Source organism: Xiphophorus maculatus, chromosome 14 (assembly GCF_002775205.1).
Source record: "Xiphophorus maculatus strain JP 163 A chromosome 14, X_maculatus-5.0-male, whole genome shotgun sequence".
NCBI classification, from domain to species: domain Eukaryota; kingdom Metazoa; phylum Chordata; class Actinopteri; order Cyprinodontiformes; family Poeciliidae; genus Xiphophorus; species Xiphophorus maculatus.
The window spans coordinates 23,570,000-23,582,526 of NC_036456.1; the positions used below are offsets into that span (position 1 = coordinate 23,570,000).

At 38.1% G+C, this 12,527-nt stretch overlaps 2 protein-coding genes across 2 annotated transcripts; both read left to right on the forward strand.

Annotated features, from left to right (window-relative positions):
- The first annotated feature begins 961 nt into the window (after positions 1-961).
- Positions 962-3,936, forward strand: LOC102233458 (tripartite motif-containing protein 16-like). The gene has a single exon (XM_014475212.2). The coding sequence runs from the start codon at positions 1,029-1,031 to the stop codon at positions 2,691-2,693; it is 1,665 nt and encodes a 554-aa protein (XP_014330698.1). The 5' UTR covers positions 962-1,028; the 3' UTR covers positions 2,694-3,936.
- Positions 3,937-5,193: 1,257 nt separating this feature from the next.
- On the forward strand, positions 5,194-7,314 carry LOC106700224 (tripartite motif-containing protein 16-like). The gene is made up of 2 exons (XM_023345971.1): positions 5,194-5,243; positions 6,495-7,314. Exons 1-2 carry the CDS (start codon positions 5,194-5,196, stop codon positions 7,201-7,203), a joined length of 759 nt encoding a protein of 252 aa, XP_023201739.1. The 3' UTR covers positions 7,204-7,314.
- Positions 7,315-12,527: the final 5,213 nt, after the last annotated feature.

A 12,527-nucleotide genomic window follows, 5' to 3' on the forward strand; every position in this document is an offset into this window, starting at 1 on the left:
GACAAAACATGATAGCATGACACGAAGACCAGATTAATAATAAACTACCTGATAAACTCTTCCACCACCGTCATTTATGACATTCTGCAGCCGTCGTCATCCACCCAGTCCAAATGAACTGCAGCAATTTCAACACTAAAGAGCTGATTAGCTATTTATATAAGTAGATTAGATAAAACTTTGAAAAAAGGTTCATAATCAAACATAAGTGCTCCACAAAAATCCCTCTTTGATCCAGTTTATTTTCTTTGACCTTTATTTTACCAAGTTAGTTGGCTGAGAACAAATTCTCATTTTCAACACCAAGCTCTTCAGGAAGCATCAAATTACAAAACAGAACATCACAAAGCAGGAAACAAATGAAAAGCAAATTCTAGTCTATGTATCTAAAAGTCAAGTACTAAACTTCCTCATTACTGGCAATGAGGAAGTTTTCCCTGATACTGTGGCTGATTGTTGCTCACATGGAGACCAAAGCTCTGCAAACTGGATCATCAGCTTGTAAATCAAAGATGTTAAAGTTCTGCTGCAGGTTCAAAGGTTCCTTTATTTAAGGTTTTAGTAACAGGTGTGGCTTTAGAATAGAATATAAATATAATTTATTGTCCCACAATGGAAACAAATCCTGTGCAAGAGCAGCAAAGTGGCAGGTAAATGTTCTGTAGTTGCTGATCTAATAGGATCTGCAGTTTGTTTCTTTTTAGTTAAAAAATTAATTAAACATTAAAAATTAAAAAAAACACAAAACATGGGACAAAAGCTGCTACTGTTAAAGAAATAAGCATTCAGTTTCTGGTATGAAATACTGTACCTCTCTTCCTATAACTAAAGTCATGCGAGTCTATCTTCTTCCTGTTATAAAACACCACAAGCTCCACTTTGTTCACTTTGATTTATATTGCCCAACCAATAAACAATAGTGGCAGAACTCAAAGTCTGACTGAAAGAAACACAAGTTCAGATTAAAGTTCAGTCATTAAACCTTTAAGACAGAGAAACTCACTCAGTCGCTGTTACTGAGAGGTGAAATGGCTCACAGAGGAGGTCGGCTGGAGAAAATCTCCTGCTCCATCTGTCTGGATTTCCTGACGGATCCTGTGACTATTGCGTGTGGACACAGCTACTGCATGATCTGTATTAAACAATCCTGGGACACAGATGAGAAGAAAGTCTATAAATGCCCTCAGTGCAGGAAAACATTCACACCGAGGCCTGTCCTGGTGAAAAACGTCATATTAGCAGAGTTGGTGGAAGATCTGAAGAAGACTGGATTCCACTCTGCTCCAGCTGATCACTGCTATGCTGGACATGAAAATGTGGTCTGTGATGTTTGTAGTGGTAGGAAGATGAAAGCTGTCAAGTCCTGCCTGGTTTGTTTGAATTCCTTTTGTGAGAATCACCTTGAAACTCACAATGACGACCCTGAATTAAAGAAGCACAAGTTGGTGAATCCACCCAAAGAGCCGCTACACAGCATCTGCTCTCGTCATGATGAGGTGATGAAGATCTTCTGTCGCACTGATCAGCAGTGTATCTGTTACCTCTGCTTAATGGATGACCATAAAGGTCATGAAACAGTTCCAGCTGCAGCAGAAATGGCTGAGAAAAAGAAGAAGCTCCAGGAGAGTCGACAACAAATCCAGCGGAATATAGAGGACCAAGAGAAAGAAGTGGAGCTGCTTCAACTGGAGGTGGAGGCCATCAATGTCTCTGCTGATAAAACAGTGGAGGACAGTGAGAAGATCTTCACTGAGATGATCCGTCTCCTCCAGGAAAGAAGCTCTGATGTGAAGCAGCAGATCAGATCCCAGCAGGAAACTGAAGTGAGCCAAATTAAAGATCTTCAGGAGAAGCTGAAGGAGGAGATCGCCGACCTAAAGTGGAAAGACGCTGAGCTGGAGCAGCTCTCAAACACAGAGGATCACAACCAGTTTCTCCTCAACTACACTTCCCTGCCAGACCTAAGTGAGTTTATACACTCACAGGGCATCTATATGCATCCTTGGAAAAACTTCAAGGATGTGATAGCAGCTGTGTCAAAGCTCAGAGATCAACTGCAGGATCTTCTGGCAAAGACTCGTACAAACAGGTCCGTTAAAGTCAGCAAGGTGGAGGTTTTAAAGTCAGAACCAGAACCAAAAACCAGAAATGAGTTCTTAAAATATTCACAAGAAATCAGTCTGGATCCAAACACGGTGAACACAAAGCTGCTATTATCTGAGGGGAACAGAAAAGTAACGAGAAAGAATAAAAAACAGTTTTATCCAGATCATCCAGACAGATTCACTGGTCACTTTCAGGTCCTGAGCAGAGAGAGTCTGACTGGACGTTGTTACTGGGAGGTGGACTGGAGAGGAGACAGAGTTGGAGTAGCAGTTTCATACAAGAACATCAGCAGAGCAGGATTGTCAGAGAAATGTGAGTTTGGAATGAATGACATGTCTTGGTCATTTGACTGCCGAACAAAGAGTTACACAATTTATCACAACAGAGTTGAAACTCCAGTACCAGGTCCAGTTTCCTCCAGACTAGGAGTGTACCTGGATCACAGAGCAGGTATTCTGTGTTTCTACAGCGTCTCTAAAACCATGACTCTCCTCCACAGAGTCCAGACCAGATTCACTCAGCCGCTATATGTTGGGATCTGGCTGTTTTATGTTGACTCTTCTGCTGAGTTCATTAAGGTTAAATAGTCAGCAATGATCTGAGGTTAAAATCTGTACTTTAGTCTCATTCACCGTAAACTCAATGTCATTTCTTCACTGCTCAGATCAGCTGTCTTTATGGAGCCACTTCGTCATTGTTTTTTGTTGATGTTGGGTCTTGTCCCGTCTCTCAAATTAAACTTTATCATAGCGAGTTATTTTTGACAGTCCAGACTGTTCTGTGGTTCTGTTAGTATGAAGCCAACTTCTGCTCCATTAGACTCTGTTTTTAGGCAAAAAACAATCATGAAGGTTAATCACTTTTTTCTTTTTTAGTAATCAGTGGTTAATTGCATTGTTTAGTTCTGATTGTTATATTGTGTGAAGACTGAGACTGAAACTGTGTTTATCCTGTTAATGATTAAATCTATGACGTGTCGGGAAACTGAGCCGACTGCATGCGGCGTCACATGGAGTCTTACATCTGTCTGAATAGAATCCTTCTGATGTAGAAAAACCAACGATCAGATCGACTGTGGTCACGGACACGTGGCCGGACCCTGGAGTCAGATTATGATAAATGTAGTTTTTCTAAAAATGCTTTGCAGATTCAGTGTTTTGAGTGAATCTCTGCTGAATCTTATTTGGTTTTTCCTGCCATGTGTGATTCAGGCTTTAATATTTCAAAGTGAAGAATATTAAATTGTCAGTAATGCAGACTTGGTGTCTAAATGCGCAGACACTGGTCAGTTTTAGATGTGATTTATTTTTTTATATGACTTTTAATAAACTATCACTCACTGGGAAAAGTGTAAATGATGTAAATGAGAATTTAGATTCAATTGAATTTACTCATAAGTGATCGAATTACGTTTTATTTTGGTAAGCTGTGAAATTGATTGATATATGAAAATGTTCTGTGTAAATTAAGTAAATTTTGATCAAATTCATTTGTACCTTCAATGAAATGAAGCTTAAAATCAATAAGTACACTTAAGATTTTCAATCAAGTTTATCATCTTTAGTGGCTGCAGACCCTTGGCAAAAACAAATCTGTCTTTGTTTTTTTTTTAAAAAGTCACAAAACATTATTTTCCAGCATTTGTTTATCTATGCAAATCAAAAACCTGAAATGGAATAAAAAATGTTAAGATCTACTTTGATTTGTTTAAACATTAAGCTGTAACTAAGAATTGTTTTTAGACACAAAGTGTAAATTTTATTGAAATCTTAATTCTTAGTTTAGTTTGTTTAAAAGAAAACTTATTTGAATAAACTCTTACCAAAAACACGTCTAGTTGATTATTGAACCATCTTCTTTTACTTATTTATATTCCAATGACATGACATTTCAGGATTAATAAATAAATGAGCTGGTTGCCTACATGCAAAAAGGCGCAAAAACAAAACCTGTAACCAGAATCCTGCTTGCATGACCAGGGAAAAGGCACGTATGTGGAAATGAGTGAGTTTTTGTTGAATGGATGTATGTGAGCGAGTTGTCATGACTCTGGGAGAACATTGGTCCAGACAACAAACAGGAAGTAAAGAATAAAAACTGGTAACACTTTATTTGACAGGGTGTGAATAAACCTGACATGAAACGAACATGAAGGAGACTTTATGAATAACTGACTGTTGTTATGAAGTGTCATTTGGTAAATAATGACACTTTAATGCAAAGTTGCCACTTTTAATGGACTTTTAATGCAACTTTTAAAGCAACTTTTTGTTAAAAGTGTCATTTTTTACTGAATGACGCTTCATGACATCAGTCATAGACATTCATAAAGACTCCTTCATGTTCATGACAGGGTCATGTCAGGCGTATCCACACCCTGTCAAACAAAGTGTTGCATAAAAACCATAAGCAAACTGCTCTGGTTAACAGTAAAGAGATTTTTCATTGGGATTCATTACCACACCCACCTCACATATTCACAAAAGAATCGGAGTCCCAATGAAACAAGAGACTTCCCATCGATACAGAAAGCGGACTTTCATTGGACACATTCGCTCACAAACACAGACAGGAAGTTTAGATCTCACCCGAAGTGATTCTTAGGACAAATGTGCTTCACATGTGAAACATGGAGGTTGGGAGAAGCTGTGAAAATGACCAAACTGTGGGAGAAACTGATCTGTTTCCAGCACCATCCTGCTGAAAAGCAGAAGACTTCAGACATACTTAAAGTCTCTCTGAGTGACACAAAGTTCAAACGCTGAGTGTTGATTCTGTTGGATCGGTCCTGCTGGACTTGTTTGACCAGAAACAAGAAACATAATGTTGTAATGTAACTTATACAAAAGTGACGATCTATTAAAGTTTGTTTAAATTAAACGTGGAGACTTACCTTGTTTACTTGCTTCAGAAGATTTCTTACCCTTTGAGTTGTTCAGTTGGAGGTTCAGAGGTCACCTTTTATTCAGAAGTTGATTTTAATTGTATTTCCTGAGTGTTTCTTTTTCTCAGGAACCTGTAATGTTCCTGGGCTTTTTATTAATGTTTCTGTTGCTGCGTCTGAAACCCAGGATGTTTATTCGGATCATGTTGCTTGGTGCTGAACGGGCCCTCGGAGTGAGCAGCGGTTTGGGGATGTAGATCTTTGGCCACCATTATAGCAAATTAGAAATGCTTTTAAAAGACACATGAATACAGCATTTAATGTGAGATTCTTTTATGGTTGAAAAGAAATGATCTGTGTAGTCGTCACAGTGAATATTAAATGGTTTATCCTGTTCCAAAAGAAAGCTTTGATAAGTTTCTATGTTTCATATCAGAAACAAACTGTTTTGTTGAATAAAATATTTTTATTCTAAATTTCCTAGGGGTATGAATATGTTTAGGCTAAACTCTTTCAGGAAATATACTCAAGAGTTAAACACACCTTTTGGAAATGAGTCAGTCTTAAAACACGTCTTCTTCCTGCTTTGAGAGAGATATTCCAGATTTTCAACATTTCTTTACTCATCTATAAAGCCTGTGAGTAATTAAGACCTGCTGAGAGTCAACAGTCGTCTGATTTAAACGTCGTTGCTGCTGAGAGGTCAAATGGCTCAGAGAGGAGTTTGTCGGGAGGAAATCTCCTGCTCCATTTGCTTGGATCTACTAAAGAATCCGGTGACTATTCCGTGTGGACACAGCTACTGTAAGAACTGTATTAAAACATACTGGGATGAAGAACATCAGAGGAGAATCCACAGCTGCCCTCAGTGCAGGAAAATGTTCAGATTTAGGCCTATCCTTGTGAAAAACATCATGCTAGCAGGACTAGTGGAGGATCTGAAAAGGACTGGACTACAAGCTACTCCAGCTGACCACTGCTATACTGGACCTGAAGATGTGGCCTGTGATGTCTGCACTGAGAGGAAGATGAAAGCTGTCGAGTCCTGTTTATCCTGTGAGAATCATCTTCAACCTGACTACAATGCTCCACCATTAAAGAAACACGAGCTGGAGAATCATGGTTTTAAGAGTCGACAACGAATCCATCAGAGAATCCAGGACCAAGAGAAAGATGTGAAGCTGCTTCAACAGGAGGTGGAGGCCATCAATGTCTCTGCTGATAAAGCAGTGGAGGACAGTGAGGAGATCTTCACTGAGCTGATCCGTCTCCTCCAGGAAAGAAGCTCTGATGTGAAGCAGCAGATCAGATCCCAGCAGGAAACTGAAGTGAGTCGAGTCAAAGATGTTCAGGAGAAGCTGGAGCAGGAGATCACTGAGCTGAAGAGGAAAGACGCTGAGCTGGAGCAGCTCTCACACACAGAGGATCACAACCAGTTTCTCCTCAACTACCCCTCACTGCCAGCACTCAGTGAGTCTACACACTCATCCAGCATCAACATCCATCCTCTGAGACACTTTGAGGACGTGACAGCAGCTGTGTCAGAGCTCAGAGACAAACTACAGAAAATCCTGAGAGACACATGGACAAACATCTCAACAAGACTCACTGAGGCTGAGAGTTCACTGACAGAACCAGAACCAAAGACCCGAGCTGAATTCCTAAAATATTCACAAGAAATCTCCTTGGATCCAAATACAGCAAACAGATTTCTGTTACTGTCTGAGGGGAACAGAAAAGTAACTAGGGTAGAAGAGCAACAGTTTTATCCTGATCATCCAGAAAGATTCACTGGTTGTTGTCAAATCCTGAGTACAAAGAATCTGACTGGACGTTGTTACTGGGAGGTGGAGTGGAGCGGAGGAGGAATTGAAGTCGTAGTTTCAAATAAAAACATTGGCAGAGCAAGGAGATCAAATGAATGTGAGTTTGGATTCAATGACAAATCTTGGTCATTAAATTGTACCACAGACAGTTACACTTTTTATCATAACCTTATTAATACTCCAGTACCAGGTCCAGTTTCCTCCAGAATAGGAGTGTACCTGGATCACAGAGCAGGTATTCTCTCTTTCTACAGCGTCTCTGAAACCATGACTCTCCTCCACAGAGTCCAGACCAGATTCACTCAGCCTCTACATGCTGGAGTTGGTCTTTTCTCCTTATTTTCATATTATGGTGAAGCGACTGCTGAGTTTGTTAACTTGAAATAGTTTATTTAGTCTCCATCTTTGTTGTCGTTTCTTCGTAGCTCAGAGATCTTTATGGCTCTGCTTGGTCGTCCTATATGTTTATATTGGAGTTTGAGTGACTCTAGTTATTTATTTATTTTTTTTACCCCTCCAGGGGGTCTTTTGTGGGCTCTAGTGTCCCTTATATGATAGTAGGCTGACAGGAAACGGGGAAGGAGAGGGGGGAAGACATGCGGCAAATGTCGTCGGGTCCGGGAGTCGAACCCGCGACGGCCGCGTCGAGGATTCAAGGCCTCCAAATACGGGTCGCGCTAACCGCTACGCCGCCACGGCACGCCCACTAGTTAGTTATTTTTGATGGTGCAAACTGCCGTGTTGTTTAGTTAATATAAAGTCACCTTCAGCTTCATTACTCTATTTTTAGAACAAGGAAATTGTTATTTATTTAATAATCCCTGGTCCATTGTATGGTTTAATGGTGATTTTTGCTACTTTGTTCTGTTATTTGTTGTTTTATTGATGTTAGAGTTTGTTTGGGTGCTGCCCCTTCCTGTTTCTGTTCAACTATAGATGCTATCACTGCTCAGAAGGATTTTATTCATCTGATATTTATTTACATTTTTCTCTTTGTCAGACCAGATATTGTTCAATCCGTGTGCAGATGAGGTTCTATCACATGTAAATACTGTGATTTTTTTTATAAGTGGTTTAGTGAAAACAGAATATTTATGTTTGCTTTGTTAGGTTAAAAATCAATTACTGGTTTATATAACACACAAATACTATGAACAAATAAATAGTTTCAGTGTTTTTAATTTCTTCTTACCCCTCCAGGGGGTCTTTTGTGGGCTCTAGTGTATACACAGTGATCCAGTTATTATTTATTGAAGTGTGGTTTGTTGAACATCAGATCTCGCTGTTCAAATACTTTTAGTTAATGGCTTGATATGTAATTTGTTTTGTAATTTGTTTTGTCTCAGATAAACTGGCTGCAGGAAGAAGATTATGTTCATATAAATGAATCAACTTCTTGTAATTCTAGTTCTTAGCTTTTACATTCCATGAATTACTGGGGAGGAAGAGGAGCAGCAACCGCTCCTCATTCAGTCCCAGAGCCAACAATGGCTACAAGCTAGTTTTCCTCTTCCACATTACAAAGCACTGAAACCTCTGTTGGTTGTTTTTTAAATAATCCATCTCAGTTTTTATTTTGTATCTGAGCTTTTTGTCTTATTTGTTGTTAAATAAATTCATGTTGACACTAAACTGATTCCTTAAATGAACCTTTTAATGGTAGCTTTGATTCATTTGGCTTTTCTCAAAGAATCCACACTCCTGTGGTCATACTTTGGACTTTCTTTTGATTTATTGAGTGTGAAGAATTAGACGTACTGCCCCATAACTGCATCCTGTTTGACCTTTTAAAAACTATCTTTGAGTTTATTTCAACTAAGCACTGAAAACCAGAGATAAAATATAATTATAATATATTTTTATATACATAAAAATGCAAATTGAAAACCATTTTGGCACTACCACAAAAGCTAATTATCTCCACTACAGACAATTAGTGCCAAGAAGAATTACGTCCCCTACTCCCTGAACCAGTCTATCACAAGTTAAATATTAAATATGCCTGTTTTATGAGGGAAGAAAAGACACAGATGGAAAAACCCTTTCATTCATTATATTTAGTAGCCAGCTGACCTTCCTTTGGGTTCATAATGTTGCAGCAACTTCAGATTATGGCAACGTAAACTGTACTTTTCATCCTATAAGCTGCAACGTCTTCTCAAAGTAACGTCTATTTTATAGCGTTGACTTCATCCCTATTTAGTGCGTGTGTGTGTGTGTGTGTGTGTATCTGTCTACATTTCTTCTATTCACCACTAGATGGAGCCTCTGTACCACACCTGATCCAGACTGGCAAGCATGGACTTCTGCAAAGGAGTTTCATAATTCTAGTTTTTCCAAACCAGTACGCAAATATAAATTAGTAAATATATTACATACACAGTCTTCAGTTTGCATTAATAAAATTTATGGGTTGTATTATTGACCTCTGACATTAGAGAGGATAGTTTTTGTTTCCTTGCTGAGAAAGAAACAAACGTTTCAACACGTCTCAGATGCAGTTTAGTCTCTCTCCACTGTGTGTGTGCGTGGGGGTGTGTGTGGGCGTGTGTGTGTGTGGGGGGGGCGTGTGTGTGTGTGTCGCATCCAGGTGCCACAATGTCTCCTGTGTTGTTGTCTTTATAAACAAACTGAACGCCACAACTGCTCCCATCGGCTTGTTTCTGTGGGACGACAGAGAGCAGGAGTCTTGGTAATGATTAACATGGAGCTTGTGGTGAATCTCAGTTTTATTTTGCATTTCTTTAGTATTTATAGAAACACTTGGAAGACAAAAGTTTAACCATGCATTTATTTATAGTAAGCACATGTCTAAACGTTAAGCTAGTGCTAGTCTTTCCACAACTAGCCAAATATATAATTTAAGCGGAAAAAGTGACATACTTGAGATTTGTGTAACCTTATATCACAACATATTAATGCTTCAGATGTCTCTGTTAGGGTAGACAGTCAGCAAACACCAACAGCCAGAAGTAATATAACATTTAATTATGCTAACCATTAGATCAGACCTCACAGCTGTTAATACGCTTCAGTGGTAAAGTTACTGTAAACTCAATAAATTGTATTTATACTGTCTGGCATGTAAAGCTGTTGAAAGTGGACATTTAAATGTCTTGCAGCTGCAGTCAGGACTTGACTTTGTCTGGTGAAGTGAATGTAAGCTGTCATTATGAAGGCATAATAAGTGCTTTAAGCTCAGCAGCCTGTATTTATCTTATTTTGAAGTGAGAAAGGAAGTTGTTCTCGAGCTGTCCTGTTGCTTCAGCAGGGTTAAATACTTTAAGATGTTTATGTGATGTGTTTATATATTCAGAAGAAAAAAGAAATGGCAACAAAGTGAAAAATAAGTTATAATATCTGGTAAGTACTTTAAAAATAGAGACCAGCTAAATGTTGGCTGCTAGGAATGCTAAAGTTTATATCAACCTCCGGTAAACTTAATGGATGTTTCACAGTTTTTAAGGAATTTTGATTGAATTTAAATGAATATCTGGAATTTAAATGAGTTTATTTTATTAGTTTTACAATTTTATTTTATTAGTTTATGTGAAAACAAAGAAATGGAGCATCTTTTTTTCTGGTGGTCCGCGGGCGCCCCTAGTGGTCCGCGAGGTACTGCATGTAAACCGCCGTTTATTTCCCGTGACGTCATCTCAAAGCGCGACGCTACAGCTAGCTTACCGAAGGATAGTGATTAAAAATGATAATAAATAAGTGGCTTGAAAACTTAAAAGAAAAGCTGGAGATACCGGTGGAAAGGAAACAACTGCAGGAATATAAATATGATCGGAGAGTATTGATGAGTCGATTCGATTCTTTTGAACGAGTCCCAGTTGGTGAGAACTGTTCTTTGTCTTTTACGAGTTCGCTTGCTTATAATTCTGTTGACATCACATGTCAACAGCTATTGTTATTTTTATTTATTTAAAAATTATTAAATTAAATTATTTAAATACAATTGATAGAATTGGGTGGATAATTTTTATATTTAATGGTGCAGAAAATGATTTTAGTTTCTGCCAAAGTAACTCATGTCTATTTTTCTTTTATTGTGCTTCTAAATTACAAATAGCCCTAAAATGTTATGAATTCGCTGCTTATTTTTGTTATTTTGATGTGTTTGACATAATTGGAAAGCTTAAAATCCACACTTTATGAATCTGTGAATAACTCAAAATGCACCAAATTGACTTGTTCATGGTTTTGTTGTCATATTTATAAAACAGATCCACTTCTCATTAGTTAAGACACTAATATTTCCACTTTAGGTTGTATATACTAACATGTTTTGTTACTGTGGGGCATTTTCCGTTTAGGTGGCCCGTGAATGTTTGTTAAATGGGTTAAATTAAATAATCCTGGTGATGTGGGCATAGATATAGAGATTTTTTAACTTGTTATAAATGAAATAATCTGCCAGTGGATCTAGTACTTTTAAATAAATATTCCAAGACTTTTTGACCTGAAGGAAACGCCTATATTTTGCTGAAAATGTTAGTTTTGTCTTATTTCCATTGTACTAAGATATTTGAACTGGAAACTACTCAAAAATACTTGGTGAGATTTTGTTTTTACAATTATTGTTCATTTTATCTTTTATGTTCTTTATTGTAATTTATATATTTACTGAATGCTTCATGTCTGTACGCTATGAAGCTGAAATCCTGCCAATAATCTGATTCTGATTTTGAATGGGATTGTGGTGAAATCCTCAGATTGTAACAGTTATAGAGCAGACAGTAGGTGTGTGTGCAGGAATGTGCAGCAGTCGACATTCCCCAGACTCAAGTCTCAACTGTTGCATCATGGGAAATGAAGTCTGCTCCCATGGGAACTGTACTGATATCTTGTATTTGTGTCTGTCTACAGAAATCTAAAGAAAACGAATCCGTATTTCTCAGGATGTAAGGATGTCAGTTTTTTTTATTTTCTGACTTAATCAGGTGTAACTACGGATGAATGTTAAAAAGGATCTTTGCTCATCCGAATGTGCTTCTTATGCGCGAGACAGAAAGGAAAAAGTGGGGCACTAATCTGGTGAGAAAGGTTGGCAATCTAAGAGCTTTTTTCCTGGATTACTACACATATAAGAGATTAAACTCCCCCATACGCAGCGCCACACATACATTCCTCCAGACGAATTACATTAATGCTGTCTAATACTCCAGAGTTTATCTTTGTGTCGAATCGGTTTTAATGTGTGCGTCCTCAGCCTCTGGTTGTTAAACGTGGCGATCACGCTACGGTCAGATGATCGGCGTGAATAAAAAGCGCGTTAGAGCCTCAGTGGCATGTCTGGTATGCGAACACATCTCCTCTTACAGTTTGAGTCTGAAGGATGAACCTGATGATCAGACGAGGCGTTCAAGTTTCAGCCGCTGAGAGAAATATTTACATTTCTACTCACTTTACAGATAGAATGGTTTTTGTTTTGATGCTGGAGAAATTTATAAGCCATAGTTTCGCTTGTTTTTCTACCTGAAACTAGAAAGATTGAGACTCAGAACTTCAAATTTAGTTTGAGTCAAATTTAATTCAATTTATTCAACACAAGTTATCAAAATAAAGTCAATTTAATTCAATCTGCTCACCTCTTAACCTGTTTCTGTTTGTGTGAGATTTTATTACCGTTCAAGCTGCAAAAAACTTAATATCTTGTGTTTTTCTCATTTAACTTTTAGTCTCATTTCTCAACGGACGTGAAATAA

What these genes read in the sequence shown, in the direction of transcription:
- LOC102233458 (XM_014475212.2), top strand. Translation starts at nt 1,029, where the DNA reads ATGGCTCACAGAGGAGGTCGGCTGGAGAAAATCTCCTGCTCCATCTGT.
- LOC106700224 (XM_023345971.1), top strand. Translation starts at nt 5,194, where the DNA reads ATGTTGCTTGGTGCTGAACGGGCCCTCGGAGTGAGCAGCGGTTTGGGG. An exon ending in GTGAGCAGCGGTTTGGGGAT is followed by an intron (nt 5,244 to 6,494) that starts GTAGATCTTTGG and finishes CATCAACATCCA; the next exon opens with TCCTCTGAGACACTTTGAGG.